The 18,094-nt window shown below is 32.5% G+C and overlaps 1 protein-coding gene and 1 pseudogene across 6 annotated transcripts in view; both read right to left on the bottom strand.

The window, feature by feature from the left end:
• USP9X (ubiquitin specific peptidase 9, X-linked) overlaps window positions 1-18,094 on the bottom strand; it is a 117,945-nt gene that overhangs the window by 60,412 nt on the left and 39,439 nt on the right. For 4 of the 6 annotated variants that reach the window (XM_023523715.1, XM_023523714.1, XM_011380753.2 and 1 more), the window contains 10 exons: window positions 16,422-16,534; window positions 15,109-15,327; window positions 13,276-13,391; window positions 12,823-13,074; window positions 12,612-12,750; window positions 9,587-9,739; window positions 8,750-8,854; window positions 5,068-5,274; window positions 3,550-3,686; window positions 1,609-1,757 (listed from right to left, as the gene is read on the bottom strand). In XM_023523715.1, the coding sequence (XP_023379483.1) occupies window positions 1,609-1,757; window positions 3,550-3,686; window positions 5,068-5,274; window positions 8,750-8,854; window positions 9,587-9,739; window positions 12,612-12,750; window positions 12,823-13,074; window positions 13,276-13,391; window positions 15,109-15,327; window positions 16,422-16,534 (1,590 nt within the window). The remainder of the gene's footprint in view (window positions 1-1,608; window positions 1,758-3,549; window positions 3,687-5,067; window positions 5,275-8,749; window positions 8,855-9,586; window positions 9,740-12,611; window positions 12,751-12,822; window positions 13,075-13,275; window positions 13,392-15,108; window positions 15,328-16,421; window positions 16,535-18,094) is intronic. The other 2 variants (XM_023523716.1, XM_011380755.2) reach the window with 1 other exon arrangement.
• On the bottom strand, window positions 8,435-8,553 carry LOC111731865 (annotated as a pseudogene).

Raw genomic sequence — 18,094 nt, 5'->3', positions numbered from 1 at the left:
AATTGAGATGAGACAATGACTCATGTGGAATTTGACTAAAATGGAGCAGAAAACTCCAGTGAGGACAAATCGCACATGAACCATCTCTTGACTGCCCTAACAGCAAGGTTCTTAATCTCTGACAATGAAATTAAACGCAATACCACATGCAGGTAAAATAAATTAAAATTAGCACTGCAGCACATATGATTTACATGGCTCCATTTTGGGAGGAGGACTGAATTGGCATCAATGAGGACGCTGTACCAGCAAGAAGAGATAATAAGAATCGGAGTTATGTTAAACTGAGTCCATATGCTTGAGTGCTTGGGTGTACTACATGCCTCTCTCAGATTTTGACTGCCATTTGATATGGAACATAATTCACATGGTCACATGCCTATGTTGCCATGATTGTTCTATCATGCTGCTTAGAAAAAATTTAGGAATGAAATGATAAAAGATTACTGCCTGGTGCCTATGAGCTGCCTGATGCTTAGATTGCTTATCTAGCCCCATAATCTATGCCTAGGAGCTTTCAGCTGGACGAGGGGGTAAATGAAAGAACAAAGAGATGGACAAAATCAGCAGGGGCATCTATCTGAAGAGCTGCTTAATTTTTCAATTATGTTTATCTAAATTTTATATGGCAATGTATACACTGTAAGTGTTAAATAAAAACCTCATACTTTATAAGCATCCTGGGATTTTATTCAACAATGCCAACAGTTTACTCTTCAAATAATGAGTATCAGAAATAACCTCATTTTTAATATATATCACTGGCTTCTGCAAACTCTACTGTAACATGTTAAAGAGCGGTATGTTCAGTAACCATTATGTTAAATTCTAATGCTGGTATGTAAAGTTTTCTTTCTATGGCTATGGGCACAAACTTGAGCCTACATTTTTTGGTGATATTACTGGCTGGGTAGGGAGGTCTATGAATTTGGCATAAGACAGAGGAATATGTTCTAAGAACATGTCTGTACTCTAGCACATTCAGACTTAGATACAACTGTCAGAGGGAAAAAGAGCATTGAAACAGAGCTCTGCATATGGCAGGCACTTAAAAACTGGCTGTTAAACCCACAGGAACCTTTACAGTAACATGTTTAAACAAATTCACACTTTGAAAACCAATATAAACATGTGGATTCTCATAGCCTTGCATCGCTATACTTGTGAATTTTTAATTCATTAAGTCTGAAGCACTTATGAAACATGGACTAAAGATTATAAAAGAACTAGAATATATACAAGAACAAACTCATGTTTTCTTGGAAAGATAATGGTGGTGGTAGTATGGAAACAAAGGTTGAAAATGAGTTAAGTACATACCTAAGAAGGTAAAAACCAATTGTAGTACAGGCAGGCACAGCTCCCAGGCAGAGAAGAAAAAGAAATCAATTTAACAAGAAGAGTGAGGAAGACAAGCACTTAGTAAAGAGCCTTGAAATACTGGCCTGGAGTTTAGGGTTAAGAGTTAAGATTAAAGTCGATCATAAGGTCATAAAAGAAGACAAAATATATGTTGTCATTTCTTAGGTAATTAATGCCTCCCCACTAAAAGCTAGGAAGAGAGGTTCCTATTATTTCCCGTAGTTCATGTTAGCTTACAATACATACCTCTAGCATGCAGTCTCATGCTTTCCATGTAAGTTGCAAGGTTTTCTGCTACCAAAGTAACTAGGGCATGATTGTGCTGAAGTTGATTGATTAGGTCATGGCGATAAAATACATGAGGGCTTCGCTGAGTTTGACTGAAACGAGAAGAACTTAACAATATAATTAGGCAATTAAACTCTGTTGGAATCAAAAGAGCTTATATAATCTAAATTCTTAGCTACTAATTTAAAATCTTAAAATGGTTTCCTTCATAACAGAATTAAACTTCTGGCCATTTACTTTAATGACATTATCAAGCAATTAAAAAAAAAAACAACAGTATCTCAAAAAATTAGACATTTATTCCATTATTATTTTACACAAGATTTATGCATGAATATTCTCCAATTTCACACCAATGGGAATCTACTCCAATGACTAATTTCTACTCTTGTACTATAGCAAGACCAAAGCACTTAAGTTTACATCATTATTTCCATAATTATAAAATAGAAACTCTCCTTGCAAGATTAACACCACAAAAATTATGCTGTAATTATAGAGAAGAATTTAAAAACTGTTTTCAGTAAAATTTTATTTATTAGCCATTTAAGGTACATTCTGGGGCACTTGGTTTGTAGCCAAGTTTGCCTATAGGTGCCACCAGAAAGAGACCTAGTTCCTTTCCAACCTATTTTGCCACCTTCTTTGAAACAAAAACTCTCACAGCCATTACAGTGGAGATGAAGCCACTGTTCCTTGGGAGAGTATGCAAACAACTGTGTGTCTGTCTACAACAGATAAATGAATTCCTTTCAGAAATGCTGGAAGGCATTAACATACAGTGGGCCAAACATAATTAAAACATGTCCCTCATTTAAATGTTACTGTTAAGAAGATAAATGTTTAAATTTTCTTTACTGTTTATCCCTAGAGCATTTCTGATTTCATATTATTTTTCTAGCCTTAGGAAAAAATGAGACAAAGTTCAACTGTTAAAAGCAAAACATATGTGGCCTTTTCTACTTCTATGTTAGGCATAATCATAATAATCTGGAGCTGTAAAGGATCTTAGCAGTCATTTAATTTTATACATATTAAAAAAAAATATTTCTTTAGATTAGAGAATCTTTACAAAATGATATGACTGGTTAGAGACAAGAGTCACAGCCAGGAATACTGAACCCACTGTGAATATTCTTTACACTACCTAGCTCTTTCTTTGCACATTGTTTTCCCTTTTCATGTTATCAGTCCCAACTCTTATAACCAAACAATACAAGGACAAAGTACTCCAATAACCAGAATTTGCCATGTAAAGTAATATATTTAAAGACTGTTATTTAACTAAAATAAGAAAAAATTTTAACTATATTTTGTCGTCTCTCATCATTTAAACATACTCATCACAGTCTAATCTTTGAAATTAACTTTAAAAATTAATTAACTATAAAAAAAGTTTTACTTTGAAAACTTCTGTAGTACGTTTCAATTATTTAACAGTAAATTGTTAAATAATTCAGAGTGAACCAACTAAGGAAACAATGAGGTCTATAATAAATATGCAATGTGGGATAAAGGACAGACACTGGGCAAAGAGGTAAACAAAGCAGGAAAGAAAAACTGAAATGTAGAATGAGATTAATAGATACAACTATGCTATGAAATTGTCTGGCATACTTGATAGAAAGAAGAGATAATTCTGAACCAAGAGCATGAAGATAATATTATCATCTTGATTCTGATATGCATCTCTTTTAATTGTGGCTTACTTCCTCATCAATAAAATCGAGGAGGTGGATACAATAAAGGAATCTTTTGTTCCAAATTAACCCTTCTCTTAGCCTTTTGTCAACGCAGTCTAATTTTCTTAATTAAATTTGCTTCAACAACTGATAATGTTGTTTCTTTTCAATAAAATACATAAATAAGAATACTGTCGTGTTCTGTTAAAAGCCTTACCTCAAATTTTGAGGCGCTTCACCAAACAAACTACAAATTTCTCTAATTTGTTTCAGTGCGGGGATGACCCATTTGTCATTCGTACGAAGTTCTTCTATAAAGCGATCTATCCACTGGATCTTCTGTGTGTCACGGTCCTTAAACAAACAATTTCAAAGTTTTATATAGGTTAATACTCTGGAGAATCCCACCTTCAAATTATTTTGAGATTTACAAAATAGTTCTCCTTTAAGATTAGCATCACAAACATGCTGTAACTGCAGTAAAGTTTAATAGTTTAAAAAGCTGCTTTAAGTACACCTTTTAGTTCACATTTACTATCAAAATTCCAAAAAGTAAATCGAAGGCTGAACATGACATGGACTCAGATATATCTACACAAAGGTATAGATACTACTTAGTAGGCACACTGACAGAAACTTTGATGTTAAAAGGTGGGCATTTAGCTTTAATCAATGTTTTCAGAGATTCTATCATATAGTAAAATTCAGCAATAACATATAACTGTAATTGTTACATTACACAGGTTTTTAATATAGCGAGGAACACTGAAAATTTATATTTTACCAAGAAATTAACAGTATAGCAATTAAGTTTTAAAAAAATCAAAATAAGGACATCCACAAATAGACAAGCAGAGAAAGAGATAGAAATAGGTATAAGCACAATTAAGAGTTAATATTATAAAGTCGAACTTATTTTATGCATATTTTACTTCTCATTCCTTATTTACTTTACTTTCTCTAAGTCAATAGTAATCAGAAATGCAGGTTTGTGTACTTAATTTTAAGTTTGCATTGTTTTATAAGTATATGTCTCCATTTAATAAATAATTTAAAATCAAGGCTCTTATTACTATTTGATATACTGAATAAATGAACTATCACAGGCAACTATAGTCAAAAACTGAGTAGCATCTGAATCGCACTTACTAGAGCTTATTTTCTTATCCCTTTCCTAAATTTTGGTTTATCAGCCAATATTTTCAACAAGCAAATAGTTTTAACAAGTGAAAAATTAGTTATTCAGCAATGTTCACTGTACTATGAATTAAAAGATAAACCTACTACAAGTTAGAATGCAGGGAAGCTGTTGTGTGATTTGCTCACAAAGAAGGCACTGTTTTATTATTGCTGAGGAAATTTTAATAATTTTTAACTTCCATATGAGCAAAGAAAACTTCTCTTACCTATGAAGATCCTACTCAGCTTTAATATCTTATATCTGATATATTTGAAACTGGTATTTTAGCATCATATACTTGACAATACTATCATTACATAATATATGTCGCTTACATTGCCTTTCTCCCACGGAGACTAAATTGCTTTTGCAGTGATACACAGAACTTTGACATAGAGACCTAAGAAGAGGAGGCAAACTTACATGAAGAAAAGTAAGTAAATTCTTGAAGATTGCTTCAAAAATAATGCTGAAATAACCTGATACTATTCTGTATCTAAGCCATCTTAATTGTGAAGAAGGGTAACAAAAGTGAGCAAAGCAGCACACCCTTACCTGGGAGCAACTATAATCTAATATTTTTATGTGGGCACTGAGAGCCAGGTCCATAATGTCTACAGGCACATCATCACTGTGGGCCAGATTCCACAGGAGGTTCAACACTTTGTGTGCCATCACACCATCTTTATCATCTTCTGCAAGACGACGTATCAGCTCAAGTAGCTTTTCACGTTGCTTTTTACTTGCATTTGTCCAACTGGCCTAGAAAAAAAAATTAAATTACATCAAGCAACACATTTATTTATTTATCATGGCTTAAGTAGCACCAGATTAACTATAGTCATCAGAAAAACAACATAGCTGAGCATAATTCGAGTGGTATCTGAAACATAAGAACAGATTTTAACTCCAGGAAAATAAAATCTCTACAGTTAAGTACCTTATATTAGGGTTTCTCAACCTCAGTACTACTGACATTTTGAGCTGAAAAATTCTTTGTTGTGGGGACTGTCCCATGCACTGTAGGATATTTAGCATCCCTGCTCTCTACCTACTAGAAACCAGTTGTAACTGCTGTGACAACCAAAAAAGTCTCCAGATATTGACAAATCTCTCTCAGGCAGGGGGCAGAATTGCCCACGTTGAAAACCACTGCCTTAGATTCAGCCTGTTATTTTTGTTACTTTTTTAATACTGACAGGAATTCTCTTGGAATTTAGAGCTATTCTCTAATTAAATAGATATTAATTAAGTACCAGTAATTTGTTTATTTAAGCTGGAATTTCACCTAGTCCTTCAAGACTGGAGAACATGTCTAAGGAAATAAAGACTACTTACTATTCCCCTCCCTGCAAGATGGAGTACTCACTTAATAACTTTAAAATGAAAATAAATAAATAAATAAATAAATAAGCAAATCTTAAATTTAAAAAATGCCCAGTTTATCCAATTGGGGGGGGGGGAGGGCAGCTGCTGGTGACATCTAGCAGGTAGAGGCCAGGAATGTTACTAAATAATATGAGAACAGCTGTATGTATAAAGGTGCTAATCAGTGTTTATTGGAAAATAATCTGAAATTAACTTCATGGCAAAGAGTAAAAGGCTGAATAAGCTAATTACAATTACAAAAGAGCATTTCAATGGAATCATTACAGACATTTACAATAGCCCCCACAAAATCATAAAAGGAATAAGAAAACTGCGAATGTTAGAAAAAACTGAAATGTGAAATTATATTACAATTAAGAACATCTTAAAAATAGAGGGACAACCAGACATTTATTCTATGCCTCCTAAAGGAAGAGCACCTCACCACCTGTGATTTATTCTAGCAAAAAAAGTCTCTACATTATGCCATACTATTGATATACAACAAAGCAACAATCAGTCCAGTTTCTTCAACACAATAAATTAGTGAAGAGGGAAACTGTAGATATATGCAACCAATTATAAAGTATAGATCCTGATTCAAACAAACTTCCAAAATAAAGTATGCTCTGAGACAACTTAAAGTTTTAACACTAGTTGACATTAAGGATTTTTTTTTTTTACATGTAATGATATTATCAAATTTTCTTAAAGTACTCATCTCTAAGGGATATATGCTAAAATAATTACATATGAAAAGGAGAAATCAATTAAGAACATCTGTTCATACAAAGCCACCATAAAGTGAGCAAAAAAGACAAGCACAAACTTGGAGAAATTATTTGCAACATTTGAACTGATAAGGACTATCATTTAAAATATGTCAAGAACTCCCACGAATCGATAAGAAAAATACAAAAAAACAATGGGGAAAAATTTGGCAAACAAGTTAACTTAAATAGGCATTTCGCAAAAGAACAAAGGCTTACTTAGAACTCAAACATTTAAAAAACTAGACTAGGCAGGTACGTAAGTAAAGTCTAACCAACAAGTTTGAAATCATTTGGTTGGAGTCTATAAAGAACTGAAAAGTAACTTGGGCTTTATGCTTCCTTTGAATCATCTTTAGTAGCAATTCTCAAGACATATTCCATAAGCATTGCTAGATTTACCAACACCTCAAAAAATTGTGCTTGTTACCAAGTAACAAATGCTCAATAAACATCTGTTAAGCCAAAGGAGAAAAAAGGAATATAGACAATGGAATTATTTTTATTTTTATATTCAGACCATCCTTAGAAGAAGGTCCAGGGAGTGTAGTATCAACCAATTTCTTTCTTCTTTCCTTCTATTATAGCAATCATTTGTCACGCACTACCAATTCATCAGTCATCTCAAAACTAAAAATGGACAGCAATCAACTTTAGAGTATCCATAACTGATTCTATTATTTCCTCAGCTGTCTTTGATATACTTCAATGGATCAAAACAAATGTATTAAAGTTCTTTCACATGTCTAAATTTAAAAGACACAAAAAAGATTCACTCAATACTTTGTTTCCCTCAAATTAATTTTTTTCATAAGGCAGTGATTTATAACTTTAATGTGATTAAGATTCAACTGAAAATCTTGGTTAAAGTATAGTCTCTCCGAGGCCCCCTTATCTAGCAATTTATATTTAATTGGTCTGGGGTAGAAGCCAATAACCGGAATTGATTTTTTCTTCTATTGTAAAATATACATCAAGAAAGGTACAAATTTTTATAATTATCACAGTACATAGCAGTTTTTTGCTATTGCAAATACTTTTGCTCTATACGTTGAACATGTAGTCTGGTGCACACATGCATGGGTTTTTCTAGAGCATATATTCAGAAGTCAAACTGAATGAGTCATGAGAAACTTACACTTTTCCAGAAATACCAAACTATTTCCCAACTGGTTGTAACAACTATGTTCCCACCAGTGTTCAGTATAAATGTTTGGTTTTTTTTAAACAAAACAAAACAAAAAAACAAGTTACCTTCCTGATCTAATGGTCAGTTGTTAAAAGAACACCACTTTGTGTATACTCCCATAAAGTCTTGATTCACAAATTCACCAATCCTTTGGCTTTTACAAACCCGATACTAGCAACTGAAGAGAGACCACTACACAACATGGCCTTTAAAATTGCATGATGGCAGGTATGACTGCAGGAGCTCTTTGGGTTATCTTGTAAATGACATTACCATTAAGTCCATGAATTTCCAATTTGCCTATGTATATCAATCCCAGAATGCCAAGGTATTGGCAACACCATGCTGTCAACTCTTATTTTTCATTACAACAAATCACCCTTTCCTTCAGTTCTATAAAATTCACTTGAACCTATAATGAAAATACCAACTGCTAGGGGAAAGGAACCCAAATTAACAACCTGAGCTTGGGAAAGGGGGTAGGAGGAGAGGGAAGATTTCTCTTTTTTTTTGTTTTTAGGCGAGGCAACCCTTCGTTGACCTCACAGATTGCAAGGGCTTTGTCAGCTTATAATCCCTTATTTTATTTTTTTTACACCTACAGCACCTGGTCTTCCTAGGTGGTCTCCCATCTAAGTACTATCCAGGTCCAACTCTATTTAGCTTCCGAGATCAAACAGGATTGGGCTTGTTTAGGACAGCATGGCCGTAGACGAAGATTCTTTATTTATGAGGACCATTATTATAACATGAAACATCAAGTTCTCATTGGACAAACAACAGTCAATTCTCTCACACCATAAATTGCTTAATGATTTCTATTTAAGCATTTACTGGTACGAGTAACTCGCAGATCTAATAAATTAATTTTACTAAAAATGAAATACTACTTTACAATGTTAACTATTACCTTAAAGCAATCAAAAAGATGATCAAGTTGTTCAGGAGAAAAATCCCATGCCAACTTTGCCAGTAGGTCATGTACATTCTTCACAATGGCTTCATGCTTCCCCGCCTATGGAAAAATCAAAGAAAAACAAAATCTTAGCACACTAGACTTTGAATAGCAGGTAGTAGTGTATACTGCCTGCTGACAACTATTAATAAAGTCCTCCCATCTCCTTCATCTAACTATGTAACGTAAGAGAAATCGTAACATTTAAAATGCTTTAGAATCGCCATCTAAAAATTGACAATTCAACTTCTTGACATACATGGCTAATGTATACTTTGGGAATTTGTGTAAACCTTTATTATAGTTTATTGAATTTAATGTGCCAATTATAACACTGCAAGTAGAAGAAAAATGGGGCAAACCAATGATATTGTTTCAGAACTGGAACTTAAGCACTTACAGGCAAAACTGAAGGTTTTCTTGGTTTCTACAGACTAAAAAAAAGCTTTGCAAACTATATAATTCAATAAAACTTCCCAAGTGATCCATTAGTAGAAATGTCATTAAGATGATAGAAAGAATCATAGTTTCCAGCTCTGAAACCAGAAAGGTCACTTATTCTTTGGATTATTATCCACCTTTACACATAATCTAGTGATTTAACTCTCTCGACATGAGTTTTTCTTTTTATTAAGTTTATGAAAAAAAACAATTATAGATGTCTTATACTTTTTCTCTTTCAATAGACATTCCTTACTTTACTATTTGCACATTCAATACAACTACTGTATTTCTTTAGTTTTTAGTATCTTTTTTTAAAAAACCAAGTAGCCACCATTTTAAATTCCTTACCTGTGCCGCCCAGATATTATCAAGATCCTGTAAAGTCAGAGCTTTTTCTTTGATGACAAAGCGAAGAATCTTCTCTAGCTTTTCAACATACTGTGGCTGATGAAGACTATCTCGCAAGACGATGGATAAGATGTTGTTCTGCTGTATCCATTCCTAAATATAATTCAAAAACTTGTTTCAAAGCAGACTAAAATACAGAAGCTTACAGTGGTCCCCAACCTTTTTCACACCAGGTACTAGTGCTCCTATGAGAATCTAATGTCTGATGATCTGAGGTGGGAGCTGAGGCAGTGATGCTAGTGCTGGCTGTAAATATAGATGAAGCTTTGCTTTGCTTGCCTGCTGCTCACACTTCCTGATGTGCAGTACAGTTCCTAACAGGCCACAGACTGGTGCCAGTTTGTGGCCCAGGGGTTGGGGACCCCTGTTTTAAAAATATAAACACGCACACACACACACGTACACTTCACACTTTCAACATTAGGAATTAAAAAACACAAAACAAAATACAATCATGTACTATTCTTGCTGTTAATATAAAATCATTTTAAAAATCACAATACTTTCATGAAACTTAAACTCGTACATACAGAAATGCTTCCAAGAATTAGAAATAGTCAAATCATTTAAAAAAAATTGTACTTCAACATTTACTCAGAAAAATATTAAGTGCAGCAATCACTATGGTTCAGGTAGGGTGGGTAACAGGATACATTTTATTATCTTTAGATGTCTTACACCAGTTTTGATTTGGGTGAAAAGGAACCATTTTTATGTTTTGTTTTTATTTATCAAATTACATTATTATTCCTTATCCAGTAGCTCTTTAATCTCCCAAACAATCCCAGTGAGGGATATATTATCCTATTATAGAAAAGTAAACAGACTCAGAAGTGGGAGAATTAGAATATGAATCAAGACTGTATGTTTCCCACATCCGTTTCTCTTTAACACTATGCTATGTTGCTTGACTGGCATTTGTGTACTATCTATACCAGTAGGAGAAAATTCTAACTCATGATCCACAAGGTAATAATCCACACTGTATGATTTTACAGTATTCAACTTAATGAGAATAAAAAGTATTTAGCCCCAAAACACGCTAGAGAAGTACACTTCTAGGCTGGTAAAGGTCCATTTTTAACTCTAATCTGTTGCAGGCAGACATTTTTGTAAAATACAACAAAAATATGGCAGTATCAAATTGCTACAAAAAATTCTAAACACTTATGCTGTTTTCTGTACTCATCTAGGGCTGGCAACAGTTCAAGGACCAGAAGCAGACCTCAAACTATGCTCCACTTCCCACAAGGTGGACAGATAAATCACATACACAAAACCAGATGTCTACCCACTAACACAAGGCCAATGTCTAGGCATCCTTCACATACTTTTTAACATATTCTAATCACTGCCTCCCTTATTAAACTGAGGCGACCTTGAGAGCAAGGACAGTTCTTTTACAGATATCTTGCCAGTACTGTCAAGACAGTATGCGCTAAAGTTATTCAACCAATATTTTTAAAGTGGCATACGTTTTAAAACTACAACATAACAAAAACGAAAACAAACAAATGAGATTATGTCAAACTAAAAAAACCTTCTGCACAGCAAAGAAAACCATCAACAAAATTAAAAGGCAACCTACTGAAATGGGAGAATATAATTAGAAATTGTATATCTGATAAGGGGCTAATATCCAAAATATGTAAAGAACTCATACAGCTCAAAAGCAAAAAAAAAAAAAAAAAAAAAAAAAATCTAATTTGGGCAGATCTTAAACATCTTTCCAAAGACGACATACAGCTTGGCCAATAGGTACATAATAAGATGCTCAACATTAGTCATCAGGGAAATGCAAATCAAAACCACAATGAAATATCACCTCACACCTGTTACATTGGCTATTATAAAACAACAACAAAACAAACAAACAAAAACAAGGAATAACAAGTGCTGATGAGAATGTGGAGAAAAGAAAACCCCTGCACATTGTTGGTGGGAATGTAAACTGGTGTAACCACTATGGAAAACGGTATGGAGTATCCTCAAAAAATAAAAAATAGAACCACCATCTGATTCAGTAATTCCATTATAGTGTACACATAGCCAAAGGAAATGAAATCAGTATCTCACAGAGAAATCTTATGTTCACTGCAACATTATTTACAATAGCTAAGATATGGGAACAATCTAAGTACCCACTGATGGATGAATGGATAAAGAAATTATAGTATACACACACAACAGAGTATTATCCAGCCATAAAAAAAGAATGAAATCATGCCATTTGCAACAACATGGATGGACTATGGGGGCAGTGTTAAGCAAAATAAGACAGAAAAAGACAAAATAAAACAAAAAACATCAACCAACCAAGCTCATAGAGAACAGACTGGTGGTTTTGAGAGGAAGGGGGTAAGAGAAATGGGTGAACTGTTTACTAGTTTTTTTAGTTTAAATAAACTGGAGCAAAAATTTTTTAAAGAATTATAAGCAGTATTAATTGGCAATAGAAAAAAAAAAACTGCAATATATACACGTATCTAATGGTAAATAGTTTCCTAAACTTTCAATGTCAAAATGCTTAATTTTTTATAATGGTAAAACATTAATTCATGTAGATCTTATTCCAATAATTATTTTTAAAATCTTTAAGTGGAACTGATCAAACAAACGATAAGCTACTTCATTCATTAAGTACCAAATACTTAACCAATCTATTCCCAAGATCATCTTTATCTACTTCATTTCAACCAATCACACCCAATAAGCTAATAATTACTTTACAACACCTACATTCATCAGTAAGTTTACCAAAGATGTGTTAAGATACCCATATTATTTACCAAATAATAAACTATGTTATTACAAAATATTCTCAGGTTTAACAGTCATAAACCAATCCAAACACCTTCCAATTTCAAGGTTTCCTTTAAAATGTTATTACTAAATTTGAATACAGCTATTCTAATTTTTACCCTAGGTCGATTCTTACTCATGAAAGAAAACTCAAAGGACTTACTGCCATTCGTTCAGCTGTGAGCCACTCTTCCTCTTCAGGGTTGCCATGCCGATGAGTGTAGTACGATACACTAGATATCACCTTATTAACTTCATTCAGTGCATTCATCTTTCCATTGAAAGAAGAAATTTGCAATAATCTATAAGAGAAATTCAGTGTTAAGTATGACTCTACACGTTCACAAAAATATTTCAAGAGGTAAATATCTTACCTAAGTATCATTTTTAACCTGAATATTTCTAAATTTTTTACAGTTTCTTCTTGTCCTGGAACCCTTGAAGCTAAATTCTTCAAAGACTTAATAATCATTGAAAGGGCATCATTTTTGGCTTCATTCTTTGCTTCTTTTTTCAGTTCTTCATCAGTTAAGTTTTCTAAAAATTGTGGAACCATTTCTATTACTGGAAGAAAGTACTTTTTCACTGTATGTAGAGTGAGAAACTCATAGCATTGTCCAAATGGTCTGGGAAAAAAAAAAAGACAAGACAAAAAGCTCTTGTATACTTGATTCCTTACAATCAACTAGGATTGAACAGAGAGACTATATTATTTAAAAAATCCAAGTTACCAGTTAAAAAGAACAAACCATATTTAAAAAAGAAACTCAACTTTTATCTAGCAATTTCTATAATGCACTGAAGATTCATTTTAAAACATAACTTACTTAATAAGGGCTGCAATTATTTGAACATTTAATGCTGATCCATTAATAAAACGATCATGCAAAATCTGGAACCCATTTAAACTGCCGAATTTGTTGAGAAGATCCACTAGCCAACCCTGTAATACAGTTAAAAAAAAGTTAACTTCCTGATTTTAGAGGGGGAAAGTACTATCTGAAGTAATTTCTTGACTGAAATATACTAGAAATAAAAAATTCAATAAAAGAACATTATGTAAAACCATCTTTGGAAAAAAAAATATTGCATATTGTTCACAGTAAACCTGTCTGAGAGAGAAGCATAAGTAGCTGTACAAGATTAGATCACTAAGGCAGACCTATTTGTTCGTATCTGTACAGTTGGTGAACAGAAAGTAGAAGCTATACTTCTATTTCAGAGATCCCATCACATGAGAACATGTTATTAACTGAAAAAATATATTTTAAATTTATGTGAATAAAAACATTCTTTAGGAAAAAAAAAAAAACTAAAAAAAGATATTCAGTAACTATGATGTTTGAATTCATTTCTCCTTAATAGTTAACTAACCCCTGGAATTTATCTGTTACTCCTAACATAGAACATGCGGGTTGAGCTTTTTCTGACTCATGTGAATTCACCCAGAATCTCATCTTAGAAGTGCATTTTTATTTCTCCGGTAACTTAAATGAAACTATTAGACTGATATACTTGATAATTGTGTATTAATATATAAAAACAGTATATGTGCGCGAAGTAAAGAAATAGTCTAAAGCTTATCTTCCGATGTTTTCAGCTGCAATGAATGTTTAAGCAATTAGGAATACTCAGTAATCATTAATAATCGAGAAGAGCTAGGCTTCAAAGAAAGATAAAAATACCTTCAACCAGAAACCATCTTAAATCAAGTTGGTTCCCTGTGATTCTCTTACAGAGTATTACTGACCAATACAACAAAAACTATAATAAAATAAAAAAATACAGGTATATGTTGAAGAATGCCATTATTTCTGTATTAATTTGATTTACTCAAAAATAAGCCTGAGGTGGCAGCAATACGAGCTTTGCAAAATGTCAGAAAAATCTCATCTCTTAACACATTTTGATGATTTCCACTTTTAACAGAATAAACCATGCATTTTATGCATAAATTGAAATTTTCCTGGCCGGTTTTTCCTTTTCATAAGGCCCACGATATTAAAAATGTCTCCTTAAATTCTAAAATTTAAAAATTATACATTGTTAATTCTATAATACTTATTTAAAATTATAGTTTAAGGATACATTTTCAAGTATATACTGTTTATGCCGGTATAAAAACTTACATTGGAGAACTTTTACATTTATGTATAGCATATATATTTCATTGATATTTATACATTTAATATGTTGCCTTCATTTATAATTTCTGTAATCTTACTTTTATGACACATTATTAGATACTTGTAAGATATACCTGATTTTGGAGTCAAAATCTTGGCATATTTAAAATGATTGTGGCCTTGGTCAAAGAAGTAATTTCCTACTCTTATTTAAAAGGAAAACATGGTGCTTCATACTAATCCACATTATCAGTATTTCCCAAAGGGCTGAGCAAAAGACAATGGGGACTAACTACATAGAGAAAGCTTAATTAAAAAATAAAAATAAAAAAAAGAATCCAAAACAATTTTGAATTTTGTCAGTTATACGTCAATAAAGCTGTAAAAGAAAATCCAAAACAAAATAATACAGAATCCCTTTAAGAGTAGTATGAAATTATTCCTCCCCATGTTAACAGACCGTTTGGATCATTTAAAGTTTTGTGGCACAGCAAAACTGTAACATTTAATTTTGAAAGTAACAAACCAACACACTTTTGGTGATCGAGGGTCTGGAGAACGAGCAAAGAGTTCATCTTCAGGCAACTGAACATTTGAGGAAACAGATTCACATGGACGTGTACCATTGTAGATGTGGAATTTGCAATGAGGATTTAAGGCCATGGAGAGAAGTTCTAGAAGTGGAAACCAATCTTGGGACAACTTGGCCACACATAGCTCCACTAGGCGATGAGTATTGTTGATAATACACCTCTGTTATATAAGGGGGAAAGGTGATTTATAAAATCAAAACACTGCAATTCCAAACAAATATTTTCCAATCTTAATATCTGAATGATCTATTTTTCCATATTGATCATTTAGATTATGTTTAATTTCACTAATATTGGGACCAAACTGATATATCAAAAAAGACAAATTAGTATATTCTTTATAATTTATATAGTACCAATTTTCAAAAACCATTTGCAATGACTTACAAAATGAAGAAGGCAATGCTCTATGTCCACAGACAAAATACAAATTACCATTGTTTTCTCTTTGGAATTTGTATACTAGAGGCAGCAACTCTAAAAAATATATCAATTATCCAGATGAGGCAGCTTTGCTAAGCCTCAATGCAGAAGTCTGATGCCACTTCCAAAGTTTCCATTTCCATACTTATTGTACATTTTCCTAGATTGAAGGCATTTGTAGAGAAGATAGAGAAGATGTATGTTTGCTTCTGCTAGTCACTTGGCAATACCACCAATTAGAGACCACTTTAAATTCTCCATTTGAGGACTTTTTTGTATCACAACTATCATTTGAATTCAGACTACAAAACTATTTGAATACAAGTTTGTGGTTTAAATTTTCCGATATTTTTTCTCCCTCTACCAGGTGCTAAGGTTGAGGTATGCAGGGTTTCCTGCTGTCTTTTTCTGTATGGTAAGTTAATTTTTCTGCATAACCCTTTGTGTCCCAGATTATTAGAGTCCTCATCTTGGGTGTATTTCTTCCTTAGTGGTACATAAAATGAGTGGTGCATCTCACAGTTGACAACATATTTTCAATGAAATGTGGTGACGTGCCTAATGTTACAAGGCACTCTAGAAATCAAGAGACAGTTTTCTAATTCTAAATCTCATACTCATTCTAAATGATCATGCTTCCTTCAATAGAAATGATAATTTATAAAAAGTGTTTTAAAAGTTTCTCCTTTTTAGACCCTTTAATTCAATGGGTCACATATATAACCAAATATACATATGGGTGTGTATGCGGGTATGTGTGTATAAATGAGAACATACTCACAGGTATGATTATGTAAATCTAATTTTTAAAAAGTCAAATGCAAGACTCACATGAATTTCAAACTTCCAGCCACTCACTGCCTCATCTGTAAGGATTTTAGTGAATGATATTGTCAACCCATCTCGAAAAAATCGCTGACATGCTTCACTTTTAACATCAAGGCCTAGAAAAGGGGAGAAAAATTAATGTAAACAAAATATATCTGCAGTTGTTTTACAATGTCTAATTATATAAAAAGTGAAAATTATAAACTAGTCACTGACAGCTAACAAATACAGACTAGCTTTGGTAAAAAACAGTGTTATTTACGTTAAGAGGTCAAAAAGGTAACTGATTCAGAAACGAAAACAATTTTCAAAAAAATAATAATCTTCAATGAATTTTAAAAATATGGATGTGTATCAAGTACATTAAACCAAGTAATATAAAGATGAACTGAAAATATTTCAAATTATGACACTGGACCTTAAACACAAAATGGTTACCAGTACCATGTGATAGGGATCTAAATATTTCACAACTTTTTAGTGTCTGAGAGTAAACTTTAACCAGTGACATCTCATAACTATTTTCAAAATCTTATTTTGGTTGTAAATTATCCATTTGCCACCGATATCTTTATACTATTCAAGTGTTTTATCAAATAAGATAATTTGTATTGTCTTAGTTATTAGTCTCTTTCATGGTCTCAGCATTTATGCTTCTTTACATCTTTAACTTCATCTGATTTCAGAAAGGCAATAGTCATATGCCCCAAACAAAATCTTAACTCTTGTTAACAAAATGAAAAGCTATTCAATTTGCATATAAACTATTGTTTGACTTTAATTACATAAGAGATAACACTTCAACGCAGTACTGTATTTAAGAAAAATATAAACTTTCCCTAAAATGAACCAGAATCCCAGAAAAAGAAATATAGGGATGGAGGAGATACATGTCCAGTGAATGACAATATTTTACCTATCATTGTTAGGACCTAAAACATGCCTAGGACAAGTCTTCAAATATACGCTGAACTGATGAATTAATACGTAAATGAACATAAGAAATTTGAGCCATGGAAAATAATTGAAACCTGATAATGTATTCTAAGTTTTATTAGATTATTTAAGGTACTAAAAATATTCGTTTTTTTATGTTGTGACAGAAAGAAATCTAACTATGGGAGGTGAACACACAGTATAAACATATATATGCCCTACTGTTAAAGTGTATGACTGAAACTTATTGGATTTCGTTAACTAATGTCACCATAAAATAAATTAATAAATAAAAAATCAAACAAAAATTAATTTTTATAATAATCTATTTCAATTGTGATAATGCTTGATAATTAGAACACATCCATGGCTATACTATGTCAGATACTGAAATGTCATTGCCATTTACTTTAATCTCCAATTCTTGAAAAATACAGAGAATATTACAACAGTAATCCTTTGTTAAGGAGAATCCAACTGCACCCTAAAGTAGACCAGTAGTGAAAAAAATGATGAATTCTAACATTAAGCTTTAAATTCTAGACAACAGAACAAAAACACCAGATTCCTTTTCACTGATTAAAAAAAAAAGACCCCATCTTTAAGTTTTTTTCTTTTGAGAAAAATTAAACCGTTTTTGTGCATTAAAAAAAAAAAAAACACGTAAGCTTTAAATATATGCATATACACAAAATTTTATGTATTAACTTCAGAGTTCACGAATACCCCTGAAGGCTGTT

Source organism: Pteropus vampyrus, unplaced genomic scaffold (assembly GCF_000151845.1).
Source record: "Pteropus vampyrus isolate Shadow unplaced genomic scaffold, Pvam_2.0 Scaffold404, whole genome shotgun sequence".
In the NCBI taxonomy this organism is placed as follows: domain Eukaryota; kingdom Metazoa; phylum Chordata; class Mammalia; order Chiroptera; family Pteropodidae; genus Pteropus; species Pteropus vampyrus.
This window is presented reverse-complemented; position numbering and strand designations above follow the sequence as displayed.